The 27,693-nt window shown below is 41.5% G+C and overlaps 1 protein-coding gene across 5 annotated transcripts in view; it reads right to left on the reverse strand.

The window, feature by feature from the left end:
• Window positions 1-27,693, reverse strand: part of RSPH3 (radial spoke head 3) — a 39,996-nt gene that overhangs the window by 7,839 nt on the left and 4,464 nt on the right. For 4 of the 5 annotated variants that reach the window (XR_009738612.1, XR_009738614.1, XR_009738613.1 and 1 more), the window contains exons 3-8: window positions 26,142-26,283; window positions 23,614-23,759; window positions 22,357-22,560; window positions 17,775-17,937; window positions 16,986-17,072; window positions 16,071-16,430 (exon numbers count right to left, since the gene is read on the reverse strand). Coding sequence is in view for 2 of the 5 variants with exons in the window: in XM_061428447.1 (XP_061284431.1) it covers window positions 16,117-16,430; window positions 16,986-17,072; window positions 17,775-17,937; window positions 22,357-22,560; window positions 23,614-23,759; window positions 26,142-26,283 (1,056 nt within the window). In the remaining 3 variants the exon portion in view is untranslated. Of the gene's footprint in view, window positions 1-12,097; window positions 16,431-16,985; window positions 17,073-17,774; window positions 17,938-22,356; window positions 22,561-23,613; window positions 23,760-26,141; window positions 26,284-27,693 lie in introns of those variants that run through there. The other variant, XM_061428445.1, reaches the window with a different exon arrangement.

The following is a 27,693-nucleotide window of genomic DNA, read 5'->3' on the forward strand; positions in this document are numbered from 1 at the left end:
CAGAGTCCGTCAAGGCCTGGCCTCTTGGTCCTCATGGGTGAAAAGTGAAAGTGAAAGTGAAGGTCTCTCAGTCGTGTCCGACTCTTTGAGACCCCATGGACTATACAGTTCATGGAATTTTCCAGGCCAGAATACTAGAGTGGGTAGCCTTTCCCTTCTCCAGGGGGATCTTCCTGACTCCGGGATTGAACCCAGGTCTCCCACATTGCAGGCAGATTCTTTACCAGCTGAGCCACAAGGGAAGCCCAAGAATACTGGAGTGGGTAGCTTATCCCTTCTCCAGCAGATCTTCCCAACCCAGGGATTGAACCGGTGTCTCCTGCATTGCAGACGGATTCTTTACCAACTGAGCTATGAGGGAAGCCCCCATGGGTGAAAGGGTATGAGATACTGATGGAACAGGGCTTCCCAGGTGGCTTAGCAGTAAAGAATCTTCTGCCAATGCAGGAAATGTGGGTCCGATCCCTGGGTTGGGAGGATCCCTTGAAGCAGGAAATGACAACCTACTCCAGTATTCTTGCCTGGAAAAATCCCATGGACAGAGGAGCCCAGCGGGCTACAGTCCATGGAGTTGCAAAGAGTCAGACATGACTGAGCACGCACGCACTGCTTCCTTACTGCCTACTGATGGAACAAGGAATGGGACGGCCTATGGATGAAGGAAGGTGGACCGTGAAGTAGGGGTCTACTGTCCAGGTCTCTTCCTCGGCAGCACTGGCCTTTCAGAGCTGGAGCTGCCTTTCCATGGAACAGGACCACTGCGGTGTTCCATCTGCTGTAAGGAAATGGATCATCGCCAAGTGCTTAAGGCTGTGTAGTCAGGCCTGATGGAATGCTGAGTGGCAGATCACAGCTGGAAATCATGGGTCCCCCATGTTACTCAGCTGCCATTACCACGCCTGGTTCCTAGACCCTGACCGTGCTAGAAGAGGGCTTGGGACTCACCCTGTTGTGCAGCTGATCATTGGGGCTGAGGGTTCTCTCCTGGAGTCAAATTCTAGCTCTGCTCAGCCCCAGTCAGCGCTGCCCCCTGCCCCCCACAACCCCACTGTGATGGAGAATGGGGAAGTGGCTCGTCCCTGCTCCTGTTTCTAAGGTTTCCTCCCATGAGTACTATTCAGGCCTGGTACGTGCGCTATCACTGGCATCCCAAGGAAGGCCGAGTGGGAACACTTAAGCTGAGAACTGAAGGATGAGAAGTTTGCTAAACGGGCAAATGGTGTGTCTGTGTGTGTGTCTGTGTGTGTGTCCGTGTGTGTGTCTGTGTGTGTGTGGTGCAGTTGTTGGAGGAGGTTCATAGGCAAGATGAACAACAGGTGCAAAAGCAGAGACGCCAACCAGAGGAAATAAAAATCAGGAAACCGTTAGTAATTTGGTTTGGTGAGAACAAAGGGTACGTGTACGAGAGTCACAGGAAACGTGCTTGGATAGTCAGGGGCCAGATCACAGACAGCTTAAGGAGTCTGGACTTTATACTTTGTACACAGTGGTAAGACAATGAAGGATTTTCAGGAAGAAAGTGATACAATCAGATCTAAAGTTCTGATGGACTGCCAGAGTAAACGTGAGAGGACGGTAAGACTGGAGGCAGGTGGCTGCAATGGTCTAGAAGACGACAGAAGAGGGAACCTTGCTGAATCGAAGGACTCCACGTACGCTTAAGCCAAGGAGACCCTGAAGCCACAGGATCACGGGGCCACAAGACAGGAACAGCCTGGATATTTATTTTGTTTTGCTAGGGAGCTTCTCAGGAGAGTCACCATCCCAGGAATATCTGAACTGGGTTTTACATGAGAGTAACATAAAGTTTTGTTGTGCTTAAGCCATCGAGATTTTTGCATTTCTTTACAAGTATTTTTTCAGCTTTAAGCCCATATTGACACACGGAAGTCAGGAAATCAATGGTGGGTAGCACTATTAATTCAATATAGTGAAGACAGAAAGGAAACAGTTCAGAAAATGATGATGGATTTGTTTAACGATGTCTCGAATTTGAGACGCCAGTGTGATGGCAAAATGAAACTTGAAACAACTCTCCAAGGGTTTCTGCCCATCTTGACAGCAAGGCATGAACTGCCCTTTGTCTCATACTTTCTTTTCAGGGATGTTTGTATAGCAAACAATCTTTGAAGAAAACCTGAATAATCTCTGAAGAAAAAGACAGTGTCTCCCTCTGGAGCCAAGAGCAGGCACGCTTGCTGCCCACTACGAAAGACTGGAGCTCTCTGAGCTCAGGGTTCCTCTCTCCTAAGGCCACTCACCGCATGGGCAAGTTCCGTCCGGTCTTCTTCACTTTCCCTTGAGGCAACGAGGGCTCCAGAACCAGCACAAAAATGCTGATATTCCGGGTACTGCTACCACTGTGAGTTACACATAACCCCATGTCTCTGACTCAGGAGTCTTACGTCAAAATTTACCAGCACTCATGAATCTCTGGAGGCTAACTCGATAACTTGGAAGTAGATAAAATCTGAGGCTCTTCATAGTTCTGGACAGAGAGGTCCAGAGATGGTTAGAGATAACAGATTTAGAGCCCAGGGCTGAGTCTCACCAGAGTGTGGGGGCGTTGAGTAGTGGGCAATGATGAGATTACCTAGGATTGGCGGTGTTGGGCAGGGTGCAGTTTCCGAGCCCTAAGTGAGAGACAAGAAAGATGAGAAAGAAGAGAACCTGACTACTAACGGAGAACGCTGACAACAGAGAAAGGAAGGAAGAAGGGCACACGGAGCAGACCAAGACACAGACAGCTTCGGAGAAACAGCTTCGGCTTCACCCAGGAGGGCTGAGGAATGTTAATTACTGCGAAAGTCAGTGAGATAAGCAGGTCTGGATCTGAAACTTGAGAAGTCACTGGAGACTTTCGAATGACCAGCTTCAGGGGAGTGATGAAGACAAAATCCAGACTACCAAGCAAGGGTTTGAAAACAGTAGGAGGTTTAAGAATGGAAGGACAATGTAGTCCATGTTTCAAGAAGCAGGTGTGAAGGGGACTTCTCTGGTGGCTCAGGGTTGTAAAGAATCTGACTGCCAACGTAGGAAACACGGGTTCGATCCCTGATTTGGGAAGACCCCATATGCTGAGGAGTGACTTTAAGTCTGTGCGCCACAACTACTGAGCCTGTGCTCTGGAGCCTGGGGGCTGAAACTACCGAAGCCCATATGCCCTAGAGCCTGTGTTACCTGAGAAAAGCGACAGCGACGAGAAGCCTGAGCACCGCAACTAGAGAGCAGCCCCCACTCACTGCAGCTGGAGAAAAGCCTCTGCAGCAATGAAGACCCACCACGGCCAAACATAAATACATAAAATTATTATTTAAAATAAAGTCATGCCCACTGCCTAGACAGCCACATCCCATTAAAAAAAAGAGATGTGTAAAGGAGAGAGGATTATACTAGTGAGGTGTCTAAGGTTTTAAAAAATGCCTCTGATATGATTTTATACATACCTATAATACACACACACACACGACTATACCTTAATCCTGGTAAATCTAAGCTTTTCCATCCTTTTAAACTGTACAAATCAGTGCAACAATGACCACTACTTAAATTTTAGAACATTTTCCTTACTTAATACCCATTAGCAGGTATTTCAGTTACACCCTCTTCAGCCTCTGGCAACTGGACATTTCATATAAATAAACTGATATAATGTGATTTATGTCTGGGTTCTTTCCATAGTATAATTTATTTTCAAGGTTCATCCATGTCATAGCACATAAATAGCACTTCATTCTTTTTACTGCCAAATAATATTGCATTGTTAGGACAGCCTAGTTTTTATTTATTCTTTGATGGGCATTTAGATTCTTCCTATGTTTTGACTTTTCTGAATAATGTTGCTATGAACATTCATGCACACATTTCTGTATGGATGTGTTTTTATTTCTCCTGGGTGGAGAAATGGAATACCTAGGAGTGGAATTGCGGGATAAACATGTAATTGTATTCTTGCTGGGAGACTCCCATGGACAGAGGAGCCTGGTGGGCTAGTCCATAGGGTCTCACAGAGTTGGACATAACTGAAGTGACTTATGTAACTGTATGTTTAACATTTTAAGAAACTGACAAACTGTTTTCCAAAGTGGCTGTACCATCTTACAATCCGATCAGTAGTGAATGAGATTTCTCCTTCCAACTTCTCTTCCAATCCTCATCATCTTTTGCTGCTGACTTTGATTTTAACTATCTTAGTAGTGGGTATGAAGCCGTGCAATAATGTGACTTTGATTTGTATTTCCTTGTGGACTAATGATGTGGAATACATTTCATGTGCTCATTGGCCATTTGTTTAAAAAAATATCTATTCAAATCCTGGGCTGATTTTAAAATTGGGTTGTTGTTTTATTGTTGTTTGGGAAAAACCTGAATGAACTTTTTGGCCAACTCAGTATTTAAGTCTTTAATTTCTTTCATCAGTTTTGTTGTTTTCATTATGTACGTTTTACACCTCTTTGATTAAATTAGTACGTAAGTATTTTATCCAACCAGTCCATCCTAAAAGGAGATTAGTCCTGGGTGTTCATTGGAAGGACTGATGCTGAGGCTGAAACTCCAATACTTTGGCCACCTGATTCGAAGAGCTGACTCATTTGAAAAGACCCTGATGCTGGGAAAGATTGAGGGCAGGAGAAGGGGACGACAGAGGATGAGATGGTTGGATGGCATCACTGACGCAATGGACATGGGTTTGGGTGGACTCCGGGAGCTGGTGATGGACAGGGAGGCCTGGCGTGCTGCAGTTCATGGGGTCGCAAAGAGTCAGACACGACTGAGCGACTGAACTGAACCAAGTATTTTATCTCTTTTGGTGCTATTATAAATAAAATTACTTTAATTTCCTTTCAGACTGTTAACTGTCAATATGTAGAAATATAACTGACTTTTGCATACTATTGATTTTATAGGCTGAAAACTTGTTGAACTCTGTTAATTCTAGTATTCTTTTTGTCCATTTTTAAAGTTTCTATACACAAGGCTTCCCCCGTGGCACCATGGTAAAGACTGTACCTGCCAGGACACGTGGGAGATGCAGGTTTGATCCCTGGGTTGGGAAGATCCCCTGGAAGAGGAAATGCCAATCCACTCCGGTAGTCATGCCTGGGAGATCCCATGGACAGAGGAGCCTGGTAGGCTACAGTCTGTGAGGTCTCAGAGTCAGACATGACTGAGGACGCATGAATGAATACACAAGGCATTGTCTTCTGCAGTTAAGAGTTTTACTTTTCCTTTCCAATCCAGATGTTAGATGCATTTATTTTTCCTGCCAAACTGCCATTGCCAGAACTTCCAGTACAATGCTGAATAGAAGTGGCAACAATAGATATTTTTGTTTCTGATCTTAGGGGGAAAAAGCATTCAGTCTTTCACATTAGGTTATGATGTTAGCTGTGGGGTTTTCCTAAATGCCTCTTATAGGGCTGAGGGAGGTCTCTGCTATTCCCAGCGTGGTTGGCTTGTTGCTGTTCAGTTGCTCAGGCACATCCGACTCTTTTGCGACCCCATGAACTACAGCACGCCAGGCCTCCCTGTCCATCACCACCTTCCGGTGCTTGCTCAAACTCATGTCCATCAAGTCGGTGATGCCATCCAACCATCTGATCCTGTGTCATCCCCTTCTCCTGCCTTCAATCTTTCCCAGCATCAGGGTCTTTTCCAATGAGTTGGCTCTTCACATCAGGTGGCCAAAGTATTGGAGTTTCAGCTTTAGCATCTGTCCTTCCAATGAATATTCAGGACTGATTTCCTTTAGGATGGACTGGTTTGATCTCCTTGCTGTCCAAGGAACTCTCAAGAGTCTTCTCCAGTACCACTGTTCAAAAGCATCAGTTCTTTGGTGCTCAGCCTTCTTTATGGTCCAATCCTCGCATAATGCCCACTGTGTTTTGACCCTTCAATATTGTATTGGCTTTTCTGGGTCTTTTGCTTCTCCACATCATCAGTTTGTTGATATCTGTAAGCTCATTAGCTGGGATTTTGATTGGGATTGCACTGAATCTATAGATCAAGTTGGGAAGAACTGACATTTTGACAATCTTGAGTCGCCCTATTCATCAACATGAAATGTTTCTCCACTTAGTTTGATTTCATTCATCAGTTTTGTAGTTTTCCTCATATAAATCTTATACACATTTTGTTAGACTTACAAGTAAGTATTTCATTTTGGGGAGGTTCTAATGTTAGTGATTTTAATTTTAAATTCCTTTGTCAATTGCTGGTATATAGGAAAGCGATGAATGTTTATATTAATCTTCCATTTTGCCACCTTACTACTAGTTTCAGGAATCTTTTTGGTGATTCTTTGGGATTTTCTACATCGACAATCATGTCGTCTGAAAACAAATAGTTTTATTTCTTCATTGTCAATCTATATACTTGTTATTTCCTTGGTTTACTGCATTACCTGGGACTCAGTATATTGAAAAGGAACGGTCAGAGGACATCCTTGCTTTATAACTGATCCTAGTGGGAAAGCTTCTAGTTTGTCACCATGGTGTTAGCCCTAACGTGACTTTGTTTTGCTGCAGATTTTTCCAACTAGGTTCATGAGAGATACTGGTCTATAATTTTCTTGCAAGGTCTAATTTTGGTATTTAATGTTGGTCTTATAGAGTAGGTTAGGAAGTATTCCTTCTATTTTTATCATGTGAAAGAAACTGTAGAGAATGGGTATAATTTGTTAAATGGTGTCTGGTAGAATTCCCCAGAGAACTCATGTGGACCTGGTGTTTTCTGTTTTGTAAGGTTGTTAATTCAATATATTTAATAAAGACTGCAGATGGTGATTGCAGCCATGAAATTAAAAGACGCTTACTCCTTGGAAGGAAAGTTATGACCAACCTAGATAGCATATTCAAAAGCAAAGATATTACTTTGCCAACAAAGGTCCATCTAGTCAAGGCTATGGTTTTTCCAGTGGTCGTGTATGGATATGAAAGTTGGACCGTGAAGAAAGCTGAGCACCAAAAAATTGATGCTTTTGAACTGTGTTGTTGGAGAAGACTCTTGAGAGTCTCTTGGACTGCAAGGAGCTCCAACCAGTCCATCCTAAAGGAGATCAGTCCTGGGTGTTCATTGGAAGGACTGATGCTGATGCTGAAACTCCGATACTTTGGCCACTTCATGAGAAGAGCTGACTCATTGGAAAAGACCCTGATGCTGGGAGGGATTGGGGGCAGGAGGAGGAAGGGGACAACAGAGGATAAGATGGCTGGATGGCATCACAGACTCGATGGACATGAGTTTGAGTGAAGTCTGGGAGTTGGTGATGGACAGGGAGGCCTGGTGTGCTGCAATTCATGGGGTTGCAAAGAGTCAGACACGACTGAGCGACTGAACTGAACTGAACTGAATAGATATAGGCTTATTCAGATTGCCTACTTCCTCCTGCATTTTTAAGAACAGTTTTGTTGGATATAAAATTCCTGAATGGCATCTTTTTTCTTTTAGCACTTTTGAGTATATCATTTCATTGCCTTCTGACCTCTATGGTGTCTGAATAAAAATAAGTTGATAATATTGAGGAGTCTTTGTATATGATGAGCTATTCTTGTCTTGCTGCTGTTGAGGCCCAAGGCATGCTGCACCCAAATATGCCTCAGTGGGATATTGATGGTTTTGAATTAAAGTTACTTGAGAAACAGTCAATGAAAAAAAAAAAAACAAAAAAAACCCAGCATATAAAAAACCCACTGTGCCCCCAACTCCTTACTTCTTAAGAGTGGGAAATAAATCTCCCATGTGAAGAAGGTATCCTCCCTACACCAGGAGGGTAGAAAGCATCCTTAACAAGACAGTTAGGGATTCAAGGCTAAGAAAGCTGTGTGAAGAAATACTGTTACTTCATTTCTTTGCTGCTCTAAGCACAAGCCCCTTTATTTTGTTAACATTTACAAATAATTGTTTCGTTGTCTAAAAATGATATTCAAACAATTTGTTTTGGTGACTTTGGGGGTCCTATTTCTATGAGACCTCTGTTCATTGATTTTTTTTTTTTCTCCTGTTAATCTGTCCTGTGGCAATTTAATGATTAGACATTAGAGCAGCCAGAAGAACTCGAGATGGGTGGGGTGGAATATCCCCCTCCCCAACACTGTCTCACAACCGTCTTTGTCTCTCAGCAGTTGTGGATCTCTTTGAGTTTATTATACATGAAATTCACTGAACTTCTTGGGTGTAAATATTAACTTTTTTTTTTTGCATCCCATTGACATTTTCAGCCATGGTTTCTTCAAATGTTCTTTTTGTTCCTTTCCTTCCCCCTCTTCTGGGATCTGTACTGTGTACCTGTTGGTATTCTTATAGTGTCTCAGTATAGGGCATGCTTAGTCCCTCCAGGGGCTGAGGTCTCTGAGGCTCTTTTCATTTTTCTTCATTTCAGAGTAGATAATATCAGTTTGATTTAACATTATGGCTTCTTTCTTCTAACAGTTCACATCTGAGACCCTGTGGTTAATTGTTCATTTCAGTTATATTTTTCAACACCAGAATTTCTATTTGGTTCCTTTTTATGATTTCTATCTCTTGATATTCACTTTTTGGTGAGAATCATTCTCATACTTTATTTATACATGGTTTCCTTTAGTTCTTTGTACATATTTACAATTGCTGATTAATGTCTGTCAAGTAGATTCAAAATATGAACTTTCTCAGGGACAGTTTCTATCAACTGTTTTTTTTTTTGCTTCTGCACAGGCCATACTTTATTTTTTGCATGTCTTATATTTTTTGGTTGAAATCCAGACATTTCAGAGAGTCAAAATGTGGTAACTCTGGATATCAGATTCTTGCTCTACCTCTTCAACTTGGGTTTTTTGTTGGTGTTTTTCTGTTTGATAGCCTTCGTGAACAAATTCTGTAAAGCCTGTATTCTTTGTGCTGCCCCTGAAGTCTGCTCAGCTAGCTTAGTGGGTAGCTAATGATTAAAGAGATTTCTTAAATGTCCTGAATCAGTAAGTCTTACACTTTGCGCTGAGGGGTTCTCTGTGTGTTAAGACATGGCTCCAATATTTTAGCAGTTTACAACTCTGACTTTGCTCTCAGCTTCTGCTTGTGTAGATCCTCGATGTCAGCCTGAGATGAGAGATGAGGGCCTTCCCAGGTCTTTCCTGGGCTGTAAACAGCCCTACAAAGTACCCTATACTTACAGATTCCTGGGAATATGTTGAAACTTTTCAAAACCCCCTACGGACCTCTCATTCCTCAGATTTCCTTTTCAAGTATTCTGGTCAGCCTCCTGTTTGCTCCAACTCGCATTTCCACCCCGGGTAGCTGTGATGTTAGACTATTGCTGCTGATTGCTGATTTTCTATTTTTAAACAAATGCCCTGCTGCTGGGACTTTCCTCACCAAGCAAGCTCTGAGTCAGGTCAAATAAAGATAAGCCCTTAAAAGAACTTATCCAGGGAGCTGCCAGACAGGTCACATACTGACAGATTTCTGGGGATGTGGCTTTTCTGGGGAGCTCTAGGCATGTTTAGCCCCTCCAGTGGCTGACAGGCTGCTGGTTTTCTCAGTTACCATGGTTTCGAGTCTGTTGGTTTTCAAGGTTATTGTGGACCTGGGAAGAATGGGATGGGAATAGGGCAAATTAAAATGCCACAAAGCTGACAGATTCAGCCACTTTTCTTGAATAAATGCTCTTCACTGTTCCAAGTCTTTGGTTAATTTCCAGAATTTTAAAAATGTTATTTTTTGACAAAAAAAATTTTTTTTTTTGGCCTGTGTTCTTGTTGCTTTTATGCAGGAGCTGATTTTCAGAGGTCCCTACGCTACCAATTCCAGAGTCCTTCTTCCATAAACACTAATTTCTGTCCTGTGTTGTAAAGTAATCATGTATTCAAGACCTGCTGGGCGATATTCAACTTTGGCCCCAGACTGCTATGCCTTTTGAGCTATCGATTTTCCCTGCTTTTCCATGTACCTTTTCCCTAAGAAGTTTTAGCCTACAGTCTTCCCATAGTGGCCCCCATCTCCTTGTTAATATGCTACTTCTAATATGCTGTGGGGCTAAAAAACAGCAAACTGGGTAGCGATGCTGGAATAGCTTTGGCTGGTCCATGGCAAAATGGCAACTCAGAAGTCACTTTGGCCTTCTCTCTCTTATGCTCTGAAAACGAGGTTTCTAGACACCTGAATTTAGAGGAAGTGAGTTGGTAATATCCAAATCAGGGGAGACAACGTTTCACAATACTCCTTGCTAAGTTTGATTATATCTATAGTAGTATACCTAATTTTGGGAAACATGTTTTAAGATGACTTTGACCAAACAGAAATTTCAAGGTAATAGTAACCAGGATGGAGAGTGGCCAAGTTCTGAAACTATTCTCTATGAGGAGTAATTGGAATGACTGGTGGTACTTCATTGGGAGAAAGAAAAATCTGGGGAAAAAAAAGAAAAAAAACAAAAACAAAAACCCAAACTGTTGGAGTATAGGATAGGGCTGGTATGTAAACAAAATTATTCTGTCTCTCTCCACCATAATCATGCCAGTTGATTACAGGTTATAAACCAAAAGGCATAGGTTATAATGGGACAGGGGCTTCCCAGGTGGCACTTTTCCAGGTGGCAGGAGGTAAAGAACCCTCCTGCCAATGCAGGGGACATAAGAGATGTGGGTTTGATCCCTGGGTCGGGAAGATCCTCTGGAGGAGGGAGGGCATGGCGATCCACTCTAGTATTCTTGCCTGGAGGATCCTACGCACAGAGGAGCCTGGTGGGCTACAGTCCGTAAGGTTGCAAACAGTCAGATATGATTGAGGCGATTTAGCACGCATAACGGGACAGATTTTGACTCAGTGTAAAAGAAATTTCTAATAATGAGGATTGTGCAACAATGTACTTGAGTATTTACCATGTCTTGAGCCTGGGGAGACAGAACTACGTGAGAACTGCTGTTCTAGGGCAGCTTATATAGGGAAAGCCCCATCCTCAGTGACTAAACAAAGACCAAGTGAGCACCTGTTAAGGGTACTGTATTGGACAGGAGGCTGGATTATACGACAGCTGGGTCGATTCTGACACTACCATTTTAAGGGTCTGAGATCTAGGGTGGAGTCCACTGCTACCCCTGTAGAGCTGGCAGATACCTGGGGCAAGATAAAATACTCAGTGTGAGTCTAGCTTCTCCAAGGAGTACAATATATTTTTGAACTCTTTTCTCTACCAAGGTCTCTTTATGGTCATTAAATTATGTTTGAAGTGGGAAGCAGGTTAATTTTGCTTTAGGGATTTACTGACACCTAGTGGTAAAACATAGGTACCAATATAATGTTAGGTATCCAATGCTAAGTCGCTTCAGTCGTGTCGGACTCTGTGCGACCTCATAGACGGCAGCCCACCGGGCTCCCCTGTCCCTGGGATTCTCCAGGCAAGAACACTGGAGTGGGTTGCCATTTCCTTCTCCAATGCATGAAAGTGAAAAGTGAAAGGGAAGTCGCTCAGTCGTGTCCGACTCTTAGCGACCCCCTGGACTGCAGCCTACCAGGCTCCTCTGTCCATGGGATTTTCCAGGCAAGAGTACTGGAGTGGGGTGCCATTGCCTTCTCCAATAGGTATCCAATAGGTATCCAAAATGTTAGAAGACCATCATATATAATCATTATCAAAAATAAAAATATATAACAATAAAATACATAATTTATGTTATAAATGCATATGGTAATAAAAATGTATTAGTATTTCAAATTTTATTTTCAAAAAGAATTTAAAATTCTTTAAATGTTATATTTTTATACTGAAATTTCAAACTTCAATATCTTGACTGATTTTATTTATAAGCAAACCTATAACCATTACTGTATCTTTTGTGTGTGTGCCTGTGTGCTCAGTTGTATCTGACTCTCTGCAGCCTCATAGACTGTACCCTGGCAGGCTCTTCTCTGCATGGAATTTTCTAGGCAAGAATACTGGAGCAGGTGGCCATTTCCTCCTCCAGGGGTTCTTCCAGACCCAGGGATCGAATCTGCATCTCTTGTGTCTCCTGATTGGCAGGTGGATTCTTTACCACCAGCCGCCACCTGGGAAGCCAGTAATACCATATCTTTTAAGTCATATATTTCATTAATTATATTTTCAAGATTTAAGAAAAACAGAAAGTATCATCTAAATTATCAGTTTATTAAATTTTAATTTGTAAGTTGAAAGCACTAAAACAAAAAGGTAAATAGTTCCAATTCAAAGGGAGAATTATAGACATCAATCCAACAGCATTAACAGTAGTTTTTCATGATAGTGACACCTGATCTTTAACATTTTTGTTTGGGTCTCTGACTGTGAACAAACTTGGAAAAGGTTGGTTCTGGTTAGATCTTGGAGCTATGGCAAAAAAACAATAGGTACTAACTGGTCTATGGGGAAATTAAATGCATATTTGGGCTTTTTCAGAATGCCTTTATTTTTAAAATTTTATTTTTTTGGCCACATTGTGTGGTATATGGGATCTTAGTTCTCCAACCAGGGGTGGAACCTATGGCCCTGCACTGGGAGCTTGGAGTCTTAACCACTGGACGGCAAGGGAAGCCCCCAGAATGCTTTTACGCTAAATAAACTGAGATAAATGGCTATGGCTTTTGAGCTCGAGAATACATTAAAATTTATACAAATTTATAGCAATTTATAAAAACTGCTGTGATTCACCTACAAACAAAAGAAAAAAGGAGAATGTATCAGATTTTGCATAGTAAATAAAGCATATGAAAGCTATATCTAAAAGTTGTAGATTAAAAACTTAGCTGATATGATTGATACGTTTTAACAACATTGACAACTAAATCAAAGTTTTAAGGTGAGAAGAAATGAGCACGATTAACCTTCTGATGATTATACCATAGCGTTTTGCTATGCTATGCCACTTCTCCCACATCCGTTACAAGTTTTAGAGGAATTATCATCTCCAAATACGACTTCTTTCTGCAAGACCTCCGCTCTCCCATCTGCTTTCAAAATAAACCAGTTCTTTTCCCTAACTAAAGGGGCAACCTCCTTGCATGTGGTGAACTCAAGACCAGCTGGTCTGGCTCTGGTGTCTGCTGTTGACCATGCTGTACTGCTGAGTGACTTCCCAGGCCACACCAGCATTCCTCAGCTCTTAGTGTTAGCTGAAGACAGAAAGGACCAGAACTCCTAAGAAGAACATGAGCAAATGTGAGCACAGATAATTCAGTTTCCACTCAATATTTTTCTTTTTCTACAGATAATGTATCACCAGCTTCTCCACGTTTTTTTTCACAGGGACAGTGTCCTAACCTCTTGATTATTTCTGTTTCTCTCTAGGATGGAATACGCAGTTAAGCTTAACTAGCTTCAGTATGGGGGTCTACAGACTTAGGTTTCTTTAATAAACTGAATTAACTTATGGAATTATGGAACTCAGAATGAGAAGTTTAGCAAAGTATCTGCAAAGTGTTACTGTGAAGGAGGATTAGAATTGTAGAAGATAGTCAACCTTCACTCCATTTTGAAAGCATTCTTAAAAAAAAAAAAAAAAAAAAAATTCCTGGTCTTATCACCAAAATTAGTATCTTGTAAATCTTAGGATGATCCACCGAGGCTTCCCTGGTGGCTCAGTGGTAAAGAATCCACCTGCCAATGCAGGAGATGGGGATTGGATCCCTGGACTGGGAAGATCCCCTGGAGGAGGGCATGGCAACTCACTCTAGTATTTCTTGCCTGGGAAATCCCATGCAGAGAGAAGCCTGGCGGGCTCCAGTCCAAAGAGTTGGACACAACTGAGCAACTAAACAACAGCAGCAACAAATTTTAGGATAATCACAGACTGTTTAAGAAGATGGAACTAACTCAGCAATGAAAGGGCACAGATTGCATTTTTTAAAATGCTGTTAATTCAATAATTTATTTATTCTTTGTACCTCACAAAAGTGCAAGGTTGTTGAGAAGAAAAGGATAGTAGATTGGAAGGAAGGGGATCTGGGCTCCAGCTTTCATCCCATCACTTGCTAGGCTAGTCACTTTACCGAAAACCCCTTAGAATCCCTGAGCTGTGGTTTGTTCTCTCAGCCCTGCTTCGTTCAGCTCCACCGTGAGGCTGTAACTGCAGCCTCCTCGTGGTGCTCAGCACACAGCAGGCACTCAGTTAACACTTGCTGACTGAACAGACCAATGACTGATTGAAAACGAAAATAGAAACATCGTCACATCTACCTCAGAAGGGCTGCTCTGCCGTTAAAATGACGTAGGGATATAAAACGTGGGCAGTTAGTTTGAGAATCATGAGAAGTGCTACCGAGACATACAGCGCAGTTCTTTTTACAAATGGAGAAAGATGTTCTTATGTATTTTTAATGTCACGTTTAAAAAGAAACTAAGGTAAATGTGTTAATGACTGCAAGCTATTTCAAACCAATACAGCTTATATATTTATAAATATTCTGAGAAAAATAGACTGTATCTATCTGAAGCCTCAGAAGACATCACTGATTAGAGATTAATATAACTTTCAGTTCAGTTCAGTCGCTCAGTCGTGTCTCTTTGCGACCCCATGGACTGCAGCATGCCAGGCCTCCCTGTCCATCACCACCTCCCGGAGCTTGCTCAAACACACGTCCATTGAGTTGGTGATGCCATCCTCTGTCGTCCCCTTCTCCTCCTGCCTTCAATCTTTCCCAGCATCAGGGTCTTTTCAATGAGGCAGTTCTTTGCATCAGGTGGCCAAAGTATTGGAGCTTCAGCTTCAGCTTCAGCATCAGTCCTTCCAATGAATATTCAGGACTGATTTCCTTTAGGATTGACTAGTTGGATCTCCTTGCAGTCCAAGGGACTCTCAAGAGTGTTCTCCAGCACCACAGTTCAAAAGTATCAATTCTTCGGCACTCACCTTTCTTTATGGTCCAACTCTCACATCCATATGTGACTAATGGAAAAACCAGAGCTTTGACTAGACGGACCTTTGTTGGCAAAGTAATATCTCTGCTTTTAATACACTACCTAGGTTGGTCATAGCTTTTCTTCCAAGGAGCAAGCGTCTTTTAATTTCATGGCTGCAGTCACCATCTGCAGTGATTTTGGAGCCCAAGAGAATAAAGTCTGTCACTATTTCCATTGTTTCCCCATCTATTTGCCATGAAGTGATACGATCAGATGCCATGATCTTAGTTTTTTGAACGTTGAGTTTTAAGCCAGAGTTTTATATCTCTAATATAACTTTAGAGGTAAAAAATATCTATGATTTTCAATTCACCAAACAAGTTCAGATTAAAAAATCAAATGGCAATTACCTGTAATACAGTTGTATCTGACCACATTCAAAAAAAAACATTTATATGTACTGATGTTGAAAAGTCTAAGATAGACTGTTAGGTGAAAATGCAAGGACTATAACCCATATATTGCCAGATGTTCAAATCTTTATCTCCAGAAATATCTTTAAAAAGGCCTGGAGGGTACATAGAATGGATGGATGGATGACACAGGCTATCTGAGGAGGGATCTTTAGCTTCATTGGTATTGCCTGAAATTTTTTAATAGCAGGAATGTGAACAAAGAGATGAGAGCTTTACTTGAATACTGAAGATGGAACAGGTAAGTGTTTAACTTTATACAGACGAGGGTATATTTCTTGGTATTTGCAAGGAGAGAGCACTGTGGCTTTCAGGAACCCAACCTTGAGGGATTCCTGCTTGGGGTAAATTAAAAAGTTTTTCTACAGAGAAGAAAAGCTCAGTGGCTAACAGAACTGGTATCTAACATTAAATATCATACTTACTGAAAAAAGAGAAAGAAACTACAAAACTAAAGAAAAATGTATTAACGATATGTAGTGGTCATGGGACAACTAAGGAAAAATATATTGGTTATATAGTGGTGATGGAAGGAGTAAGGAAACAAATGTTAGTTATATATACTGGTAATAGGAAGCTTGAAATTAGACATAATTCTCATTAGAGTTACAGTATAGCTCCTAAAGAGTCTACTATTAAATAAATAAGGTTTCATTTAAAAAATTAGTTTTATTATTTCAACATATTTGATTTGCCCAGTCCATGAGACAAAAAGACACGCTGACTAAACACAACATAATTTCCATGAGCTGAGGGGACTCATGCATCATTACCTGATTGGCTGCAGTGCTGACTGGCTCCATGGCGCTGAGGCTCCCTCTATTGTGACAGCTCCTCCCTCTTGGAGGATTTCCTCATTTCTGTCAGTTCGTCATTTTCTTCTGCGAGCCGCCTCTCCTGGGACGACACTCTCTCCGCGTACCTTGCGTCGTACGGCGTTCTCTGTAGGGAGTCTCTGTCTGGAAGGGGTCTCTGGGCCTGGGATGCACCCTGATCCTGGGATTCAAAACCCACCAGGGGCTCTCTTGTTCCTCCGGGACCACCGAGTCCGTTCTCAGGCCTCACAGAGGCGTGCCTGCCCTCCTTCTGCTCATAGAGATTCAGTCTTCTCTCAACCACCTCACGAATCAACACTGAAAATTGTACGTACAGAAATCACTATGACTTTTCATATTTTAGGAGTTATAACACTTGCTTATAGATGAGTGTAAAATATTCACTAGGCCTTGTCCCTTCCCTGTATCATGACCTTTTATACAAAGTCAGCAATACATACCTTCTGTGCCACTTAATATGAATTCTATTCAATGCCTGTTTTAACAGAATATGATTTATAAAGTAATACAGAAGATGTTAATTCTGATCAAATTATAAAAGAACCAAAAATAATACTGAAGGTAAAAATAGGTACCTTTGTTAAATGGCAACCCACTCCAATACCCTTGCCTGGAAAAATCCATGGATGGAGGAGCCTGGTATGCTACAGCCCATGGGGTCGCAAAGAGTCGGACACGACTGAGCGACTTCACTTCACTTTGTTAATAGAATTGATATACTGAAAATTTAAGAACCAAAACTGTAAAATTAACATCCTTTTTCTGTATGTTCTTTTTACTGAAAAATTTCAGAGATGACTTTTCAATAATATAAAAGAACTTACTGTCAAAAAAAAAAAAAAAAGAACTTACTGTCAAGCACCGTTCTTCCCACCATGCTGGACTCCATGGTTTTGTCAACTTCATTCATTAGCCACGGGAGGAATCCTATCTCAATATCTGTAATTTAAAAAGTTAACTTCATTAAGTGATTTTTATGAATCATTACAAACTGGGAGAATCTGTGCTTCCCCCTAATGTTACAGATATATCAGCCTTGTTTTCTTATTATAAAATGTCAAACAGACTTGTACAATATCACTTGTGCTGTACAGTGTTCTCTCTATGTGGTCTGGTCCATTACGTTTCTATGAAGTATAAATGGTATTTGCAAAATTATGAGGCCTTCCCTGGAGTCAAAGCCTTCAGAACTGACTGTATAGGCACTGCGTGAGATGAAAGGAGCTGGGGTTATGGGGGATATCCATATGGGGATAGATATCCGGTCCATATTTCTTTCTACTCTCCAATATTCTCAGTAAACATTCTAAAATCTTTGTAACACACCTCTTATTAGTAATGGTACTTTCTTAAAACAACTATAATTGATTTTAAAATTTGGCCCAGAGATAGAAAGATTCCCTGATAGCTCAGTTGGGAAAGAATCTGCCTGCGAAGCAGGAGATCCTAGTTTGATTCCTGGGTCAGGAAGTTCCGCTGGAGAAGGGGCAGGCTACCCACTCCAGTATTCTTGGGCTTCCTGTGTGGCTTAGCTGGTAAAGAAAGATTCCAATTCAAAATAAAAATGGGCACAACATGAACTCAAACCATTAGCAGGATGCTTATTGTAACAGTTAATCTAACAAAAGACCTCCAACAAACCTCTTTCAACGGGATCATAAAAGTAGCCACCATCCCGAAGGCTGTCAAAAACTGATGGGAGGAGGTCGGCCAGGTAACGCTGTGCAAATGCTCGGGCCGCGATCTTCTGCGAAGTCTCGTTATGCTTGTGAACCACCTGCCATTGCTGCTGCTTCCGACGTTCCTGCCCAGAGGAAAACACCATCACAGGTGGCTGTTCAGCTTTATGTCTTCCCCAGATACCGATTCTTATGAGTGGGAGAATCTGTACTTATATTTGTATCCAAAAATGGACAGCAAGGTGTCTATGATCAGTTCATATTTTTCACTAAGATTTTAATGAATTTCAACAGCTAAGTAGGTATTGAATTTAGAGGAGATGATGCTTAAGGTAAAATTCATTTCCTGATCCATTTTCAAGTAAAGTAATTTCAGGATATACATGTCTGACTAAAATCAAAGAATAATAATAGTTATCTGTATTTTTAATTAGTATTATAAAGTATTGCTGATATGAAAATTATAGTTGCTTAGACATCTTTGATTAAAAAACTCGGGCCAATAAATTGTCTCATTTATAATGATTCTTTGAATTTGTAAAGTTCTGAAAATTATAAAACCTTTTTGTTGCTGTTGCTATTTATAGATCAAATGAAATCTGTGAAGCTAATGAACTACCTTCTCTACTCCCATGCAGAAATGGGAACATTAATATATTTTCTAATTAGTCTACTTTCAAAGTTGAAGTAAATATAAATCTAGATGACTTGTATTCTTTGTTTTTTCATATTTCCTAATCAGATCAGATCAGATCAGTTGCTCAGTCGTGTCCGACTCTTTGTGACCCCATGAACCGCAGCACGCCAGGCCTCCCTGTACATCACCAACTCCCAGACTTCACTCAGACTCACGTCCATCGAGTCAGTGATGCCATCCAGCCATCTCATCCTCTCTCGTCCCCTTCTCCTCCTGCCTCCAATCCCTCCCAGCATCAGAGTCTTTTCCAATGAGTCAACTCTTCGCATGAGGTGGCCAAAGTACTGGAGTTTCAGCTTTAGCATCATTCCTTCCAAAGAAATCCCAGGGCTGATCTCCTTCAGAATGGACTGCTTGGATCTCCTTGCAGTCCAAGGGATTCTTAAGAGTCTTCTTGAACACCACAGTTCAAAAGCACCAATTCTTCGGCACTCAGCCTTCTTCACGGTCCAACTCTCACATCCATACATGACCACTGGAAAAACTATAGCCTTGACTAGACGAACCTTTGTTGGCAAAGTAATGTCTCTGCTTTTGAATATGCTATCTAGGTTGGTCATAACTTTCCTTCCAAGGAGTAAGCGTCTTTTAATTTCATGGCTGCAGTTACCATCTGTAGTGATTTTGGAACCCCCCAAAATAAAGTCTGACACTGTTTCCACTGTTTCCCCATCTATTTCCCATGAAGTGGTGGGACCGGATGCCATCATCTTCGTTTTCTGAATGTTGAACTTTAAGTCAACTTTTTCACTCTCCATTTTCACTTTCATCAAGAGGCTTTTGAGTTCCTCTTCACTTTCTGCCATAAGGGTGGTGTCATCTGTATATCTGAGGTTATTGATATTTCTCCCGGCAATCTTGATTCCAACTTGTGTTTCTCCCAGTCCAGCATTTCTCATGATGTACTCTGCATATAAGTTAAATAAACAGGGTGACAATATACAGCCTTGACGAACTCCTTTTCCTATTTGGAACCAGTCTGTTGTTCCATGTCCAGTTCTAACTGTTGCTTCCTAACCTGCATACAAATTTCTCAAGAGGCAGATCAGGTGGTCTGGTATTCCCATGTCTTTCAGAATTTTCCACAGTTTATTGTGATCCACACAGTCAAAGGCTTTGGCATAGTCGATAAAGCAGAAATAGATGTTTTTCTGGAACTCTCTTGCTTTTTCCATGATCCAGCGGATGTTGGCAATTTGATCTCTGGTTCCTCTGCCTTTTCTAAAACCAGCTTGAACGTCAGGAAGTTCACGGTTCATGTATTGCTGAAGCCTGGCTTGGAGAATTTTGAGCATTACTTTACTAGGGTGTGAGATGAGTGCAATTGTGCGGTAGTTTGAGCATTCTTCGGCATTGCCTTTCTTTGGGATTGGAATGAAAACTGACCTTTTCCAGTCCTGTGGCCACTGCTGAGTTTTCCAAATTTGCTGGCATATTGAGTGCAGCACTTTCACAGCATCATCTTTCAGGATTTGGAATAGCTCAACTGGAATTCTATCACCTCCACTAGCTTTGTTTGTAGTGATGCTTTCTAAGGCCCACTTGACTTCACATTCCAGGATGTCTGGCTCTAGGTCAGTGATCACACCATCGTGATTATCTGGGTCGTGAAGATCTTTTTTGTACAGTTCTTCTGTGTATTCTTGCCACCTCTTCTGAATATCTTCTGCTTCTGTTAGGTCCATACCATTTCTGTCCTTTATCGAGCTCATCTTTGCATGAAATGTTCCTTTGGTACCTCTGATTTTCTTGAAGAGATCCCTAGTCTTTCCCATTCTGTTGTTTTCCTCTATTTCTTTGCATTGATTGCTGAAGAAGGCTTTCTTATCTCGTCTTGCTATTCTTTGGAACTCTGCATTCAGATGCTTATATCTTTCCTTTTCTCCTTTGCTTTTTGCTTCTCTTCTTTTCACAGCTATTTGTAAGTAAGACGGTAGGTGTTCCAAGAGGGAATCAGAGGGCAAACACACTGAAACCATACTCACAGAAAACTAGTCAATCTAATCACACTAGGACCACAGCCTTGTCTAACTCAATGAAACTAAGCCATGCCTGTGGGGCAACCCAAGACGGGCGGGTCATGGTGGAGAGATTTGACAGAATGTGGTCCACTGGAGAAGGGAATGGCAAACCACTTCAGTATTCTTGCCTTGAGAACTCCATGAACAGTATGAAATGGCAAAATATTTCCTAATAGTAAGTAATATATATTATAAAAAATGAAGAATACAAGTCATTAAGATTTATATTTGCTTAAACTTTGAAAATATTTCCTAATAGTAATAGGGCTAATAGTACTAATAGTAAGTAAGGGCTTCCCAGGTGGCTCAGTGGTAAAGAATCTAACTGATCGGCAGGAGACGTGGGTTCAATTCCTGGGTCAGGAAGGTCCCCTGGAGGAGGAAATGGCAACCCACTGCAGTACTCTTGCCTGAGATATTCCATGGACAAAGGACCCTGACAGGCTGCAGTCCAAGTCAGACACGACTGAGCACGCACACACCACCAAACAGTAAATAAACAAATTTAACTTTTCTTTGATAAAAACTTCACCAATTATTTCAACAAAGCTGATTTTGTTAGGATTCACTTTATACTTGTGAACATACAATCGTGCATTTGCACAATCCTTATCAACAGACCCGTGCTCTTTACAAAGTTACTCATTTTGGAGGAAAACTGAAAGTCCATCTGACTAGGTTTGGAGTAGAATGTTCTGACAACTCAGCTATTCGTGTGGGAAGGTAGACCCTGAGCCCTTTCAGGTGTTTGGAAACCCTTTATCATTTATCCACAGACTTGCCTGGTGGCTCAGACAGCATCTGTCTACAATGCGGGAGACCTGGGTTTGATCCCTGGGTTGGGAAGATCCCCTGGAGAAGGAAACAGCAACCCACTCCAGTACTCTTGCCTGGAAAATCCCATGGACGGAGAATCCTGGTAGGCTACCGTCTGTGGGGTCGCAAAGAGCCGGACAGGACTGAGCGACTTCACTTTCACTTTATCATTTATCATCCAGTGTTTAACGCAGGGTGAGTTATTGCCATCCCCAGACAGATTCTTATTAAACTGTACCAAGCCTAGTGCTTCCTAACCAGAGGTTTGTGGCATATTTAATGACTGGATTCTACAACTTTTCTTATTAAAGGTTCTAAAAACCTTTTAATCTGAAGAAATATTCTGTAAAGACTCAGATAGTAGGTGTATTTGTAAGGGTGTGGAGCAGAGCCAGCCACTGAGAAAAAGACCCAGAATTCTTTCCAGATCCTCTTTCTTACTCCCCATCTACCCAAATACACTCCACTTTTTCCTGCCACCTTTTCTGCCATTGATTTTTGGCAAACTGATGTTATTTCTTCTCCAGGAAGAAATAACTCTTGATATTTAAGAGTGCCTTTCATTGGGACATATGTAATTTAAATTGTGACCTGTAGGAATTTTGGGGAACTCTATTTAGGTTGTTGATGTTATTTAGTCCGACTCTTTGCAACCCCATAGACTGTAGCCTGCCAGGCCTCCTCTCTCCATGGGATTTCCCAGGGAAGAATATTGGAGTGGGCTGCCATTTCCTTCTCTAGGAGTAGAACCTCGGTTGCCTGCACTGGCAGGCAGATTCTTTACTGTTGAGCCACCTGGGAAGTCCATCTCTATTTAGATACATCTATGTAAACTGGAATTTTAAAAACGTAATTGTTCATGAAAGATCGGTGATCTATAGGAGAGACCTGAACAACAAACATGTCTTTTCTAACAAGTTTGCTAAGACCTGTTAGCTCTACATGTGATTTTGAACACAATCTGTTAAGTAACCGAAATCTGTCTGAGAGAGAAAACGAAAATTCTCTACTTTTTCCTCCCGGTGTCGCCTCTCCTGCTCTTCAAGTCGCTGGACTTCAGCAAGCTCGATGTTGCGAAGCTCTTCATATGCGTACTGACTGGCCCGCAGGTTCGCCAACTCTTCTTCTTCCATCACTTCCAGAAGAGACTGCTCGATGGTCTTTCCCACCAAAACTTCTAACATTGGTTTAACTTCAAGATCAAAGTCAAACAGCTTAAACACACAAAACAAATTTAAAATTTTAATCATGGACCAAAGGCTCAATGAAAAAAATATCCCATAAGAGCAGCAATAAATAACAGGATACTACTTGTTGAGGGTCTTCTGTGTGCCAGACAATGAGCTGGTACTTTACCGTTTCTAACCTTCAAGACAGCCCAAAAGGCACAGGGGCTCTTTACAGGCAAAAACTGATAGGAGCAAAGTTATAAAAAGATCTATTCAATCATCAGAATGAACCTTCATTCTCAATGATTTTCCAATAAAACTCTAAACCCAAGGGAAATATCTTTGTCTGTCTTGTTCTCCATCTTTTCTGCTTGATTTTTATTGGTTGTTTTGATAACAGTTTGAAGAACAAAGGAACAAGAATGATGGATACTTTGGTGATTCATCTCTAGGATTTAGAGGCAAAGATCGTCTTCTGTATAGATTATGAAGACTAATTTTATTTCCTAATTCAATGACAGTACTTTCGAATTCCTTTGCATTTTAAATCTCACTTAAGTCATTATGCACACTGCTTTCTCTTCTTCAGTTTCGTAAACTGGCCTGTATTCATGTATTCCACACTGATATAAAAATTAATTATTTTAGGACTTTTTTCCTAACACAGAGAATTATCTTCATAAAACTTATATAATCAACAAGCAACTAGCAGTGGAACCTTTCACACCAGAGATATTATTTTTCCTCATTTGGTACAAATCTACCTTATGTTCATCCATTAAGCAAGTATGCAAACACACAAAAATTAAATATATAAATATTCTAAACACATTTCTAAAATTTTTTATTTCTGATCAGCAAAGAGGGAAAATCAGATCATGGCATTTAATTTTTTTTTTAAAGACTAAAAAGTAAAAGATCATGATATTTAAAAACATTTCTGGGTAGCTCAGGATAAAACCATACACCATTTGGAAGGAAATGCAGTAAGTATTTAGAATCTTCCTGACTGTGAAGTGGTTTGCACTTATGTTAAGGTTTTAATTAAACCTCACTCTTTATAAAGAAGACAGAGAGAAGTCTAATAATGTACTATACCTCTCCTTCTAGAATTTCGGTGGCCACATCTTTGCCAGTTTTGGCAGGAATAAAGAGTGGTGTTGGTGGTTTGTCCAAAAATGCATCTGTTTGGCACTCCATATCAACTTCTACTATGCGGTCAGCAATTTCTTCAAGGTATAATTCTAAGAGAACACCATATACATTGAGTTTGAAATTCTGGTCTTTTTCAAGAATTTGAAACTACAGCCCCTTCAAAACAGAAATGAATGGATCAGAATATAAGTCTTGAAATAAAGGTGCTCAAATGTGGGGTTCAATCCACATAGTGTACTAAGCATTTTTATATATTTGGAAGACCACAGAGTCAGTCAGGCTAGAACATTTACTAAATGTTGAGAGATCACCGAGCTTTGTATTTGAAACGGGCTTCCCTGTGGCTCAGCTGGTGAAGAACCTGCCTGCAATGCGGGAGACCTGGGCTTGATCCCTGGGTTGGAAAGATCCCCTGGAGAAGGGAAAGGCTACCCACTCCAGTATTCTGTCCTGGAAAATTCCATGGACAGCCCATGGGGTCGCAAAGAGTCAAACATGACTGAGCGACTTTAACTTTGTATTTGAAAACAGAACTAAAGAATGTGAACCTATAGATGTATATACAACACAAAACAGAACATGGGATGGAAAGTTGACGAGCCAGCCATGTGACAAGTCTTAAGATAATCAATGTTCAAAGGTTTGAAAATTCCTGGACATGTAAAAAAACTACGCATCACATCATTGTGTTATGGACGTTCTCTCTAGCCTACATATCATAAACAGATATAGGAAAACAAATTTCACCTTGGGAATAATTTACATGAGGCAAGGGCAGTATGGCATCATGCAAAGAACATGAGAACTGGAGTCAGCTGTTGAACATAGGACCTAGCGATTACATCCTCTTTGGGTCTTGGTTTCTTTATCTGCAAAAGGGATCATGGTTATCAGTCACCTACAGTCTGCATAATAATAAAGGAGACACAGGTAAAGGACCTGTGTCTCTGAGACACAGGAAGTACTCAACAGAAAGTGGCTGCTATTCTATCACTTCATATTCTGACGGTATAAGTAAAGACTAAAATTTAGCTCTTACAGAATTACAACTATATTGGCTAATCACAGACATGTACTTATTCTAGACTTGGTCTCAAGGTAGGAAAAAGCTTGGAATGGTCCTCAACCTTTTGTCCTTACTATCCAGAAATATCTCTGGTTATGTCCAAGGAAAACATCAAGTATTGCTTGACGACCAAGAGTCTGTCAACAACACAGCTGGACCTTATGGGTCCAGGTAAACCCCCACAGCTGACGACAGTCAGGTAAGTAGGAAAAGCCTGGCACTAGCCTAGGAACGGAGAAGGCAATGGCACCCCACTCCAGTACTTCTGCCTAGAAAATCCCATGGACGGAGGAGCCTGGTAGGCTGCAGTCCAGGGGGTCGCTAAAGTCGGACATGACTGAGCGACTTCCCTTTCACTTTTCATTTTCATGCATTGGAGAAGGAAATGGCAATCCATTCCAGTGTTCTTGCCTGGAGAATCCCAGGGACGGGGGAGCCTAGTGGGCTGCCATCTATGGGGTCGCACAGAGTCGGACACAACTGAAGCGACTTAGCAGCAGCAGCAGCAGCCTAGGAGAGCCTATGTGGCCCTGGGGAAGATGCAAGGGAATGGAGAACAAAAGGAGCTAGAAGAAGAGGCCATGGTGAGAGAGGTGGGGGACTCAGATCTAAACAGGTTTGTGCTGTGCTGTGCTTAGTCACTCAGTCGTGTCCGACTCTTTGCGACCCATGGACTGTAGCCTGCCAGGCTCCTCTGTCCACGGGACTTCTCCAGGCAGGAATACTGGAGTGGGTTGCCATGCCCTCCTCCAGGGGATCTTCCCAACCCAGGTATCAAACACAGGTCTCCTGCGTTGCAGGTGGATTCTTTACAATCTGAGCCACCAGCGAAGCCCAAGAATACTGGAATGGGTAGCCTATCCCTTCTCCAGGGGAACTTCTGGATCCAGGAATCGAAGTGGAGTCTCCTGCTTTGCAGGCGGATTCTTTACCAGCTGAGCTACCCAGGAAGCCCCGGGATTAGTAAAGCTTGGACTAATAACCCACATTTTCAGATATGCAGTTTTCAGATATTCAGTAAATGGGTTTACTTCTCTCAAAAGACAGAATACCAAAATAAAACTATACTGCTCTCCACCTTCCACGAGTCCAAGAGTGATTCATCTTGGGCTATGAAAAGCAGGAAATGCTCCCAGTTGGAGAACAGCATTTGTGAAAAGGGCTGAGAGAATTAATTTGGTCCTTATATTCTTTTTTAAAAAAATCGCCATGTCACATTTTCAGCTGTACCCAATATAATAACAATATTCAGTCTATGAGTTTGTTTACTAAATGGACTTCTTCTACCACGTGACAGGGAAATACTAGATGGCATAACAGATACGTTAATATGAAAGTCAAACAAAATGAACTGACTCAGAAAACCATACACTCTGAGGAGCCACCAAGCCGTGGGCCCACATACCTGTCTGCACGTCCACATGTTTCCTGCCTTCCACAGGTTCGGGTGTACGCGGTCTGAGCTGTTCTTGGGCTCGTTTTCTGGCAAAAGCCCTCCTCCTAGCCTGCTGCTGTCTCTGAATCTCTACAGGATCAGGCTGCCCAGGCTGAATGACAGAAAAGGCTTATAAAACTTAGGAAATACTTCTCAAGGTGTATAGGAGTGCTTCTCCAAACCAATTCCTGGGTGGCATGAAGGCACCCGTCACAGAGCACGTCCTGCTCATCGGTGACTTGGTGATTAAAAATTCACCTGAAATTTGTCAGGCAATTACAAAGGTATCTGGTAAAACACATAAAAGTAACTTCAAAGTATGACCATTAACCAGAATAAAATGGGTGCAGAATCCCAAATAATAAACTGTTTTTCCTCATTCAAGGATTTTTTTTACCATGAACTCCTCTGATGCCTAGTAAACTGAGGTAACCATTCAGTCACAATAGATTTTAATGTGTAGTTAAGAAATTGAAAACCACTTGAATTTTTTTTTAGCCTAATTTCATGACAGAATTTCCATAAAAAATACATTAGCTCACAAAGAAAACAACTTTAGTCCGAACAAAGCCTGTTCAAGTATACAAACAACAGATGACTAAGGGATTAAAGGAGGCAAAGGGCAAAGGAGAAAAGGAAAGATATACCCATTGGAATGCAGAGTTCCAAAGAACAGCAAGGAGAGGTAAGAAAGCCTTCCTCGGTGATCAATGCAAAGAAATAGAGGAAAACAATAGAATGGGAAAGGCAGAGACCTCTTCAAGAAATTAGACATACCAACAGAACATTTCATGCAAAGATGGGCACAATAAAGGACAGAAAAGGTATCGACCTAACAGAAGCAGAAGATATTCAGAAGAGGTGGCAAGAATACACAGAAGAACTGTACAAAAAAGATCTTCATGACCCAGATAACCACGATGGTGTGATCACTCACCTAGAGCCAGACATCCTGGAATGCGAAGTCAAGTGGACCTTAGGAAGCATCACTACAATCAAAACTAGTAGAGGTGATGGAATTCCAGTTGAGCTAATTCAAATCCTGAAAGATGATGCTGTGAAAGTGCTGCACTCAATATGCCAGCAAATTTGGAAAACTCAGCAGTGGCCACAGGACTGGAAAAGGTCAGTTTTCATTCCAATCCCAAAGAAAGGCAATGCTAAAGAATGTTCAAACTACTGCACAATTACACTCATCTCATGCTAGTAAATGCTCAAAACTCTCCAAGCCAGGCTTCAAAAGTACATGAACTGTGAACTTTCAGATGTTCAAGTTGGATTCAGAAAAGGCAGAGGAACCAGAGATCAAATTGCCAACATGCACTGATCATCAAAAAAGCAAGAGAGTTCCAGAAAAACATCTACTTCTGCTTTACTGACTATGCCAAAGGCTTTGACTGTGTGGTTCACAACAAACTGGGAAATTCTGAAAGAGATGGGAATACCAGATCACCTGACCTGACTCCTGAGAAATCTATATGCAGGTCAAGAAGCAACAGTTAGAACTGGACATGGAACAACA

Source organism: Bos javanicus, chromosome 9, assembly GCF_032452875.1.
Source record: "Bos javanicus breed banteng chromosome 9, ARS-OSU_banteng_1.0, whole genome shotgun sequence".
NCBI classification, from domain to species: Eukaryota; Metazoa; Chordata; class Mammalia; order Artiodactyla; family Bovidae; genus Bos; species Bos javanicus.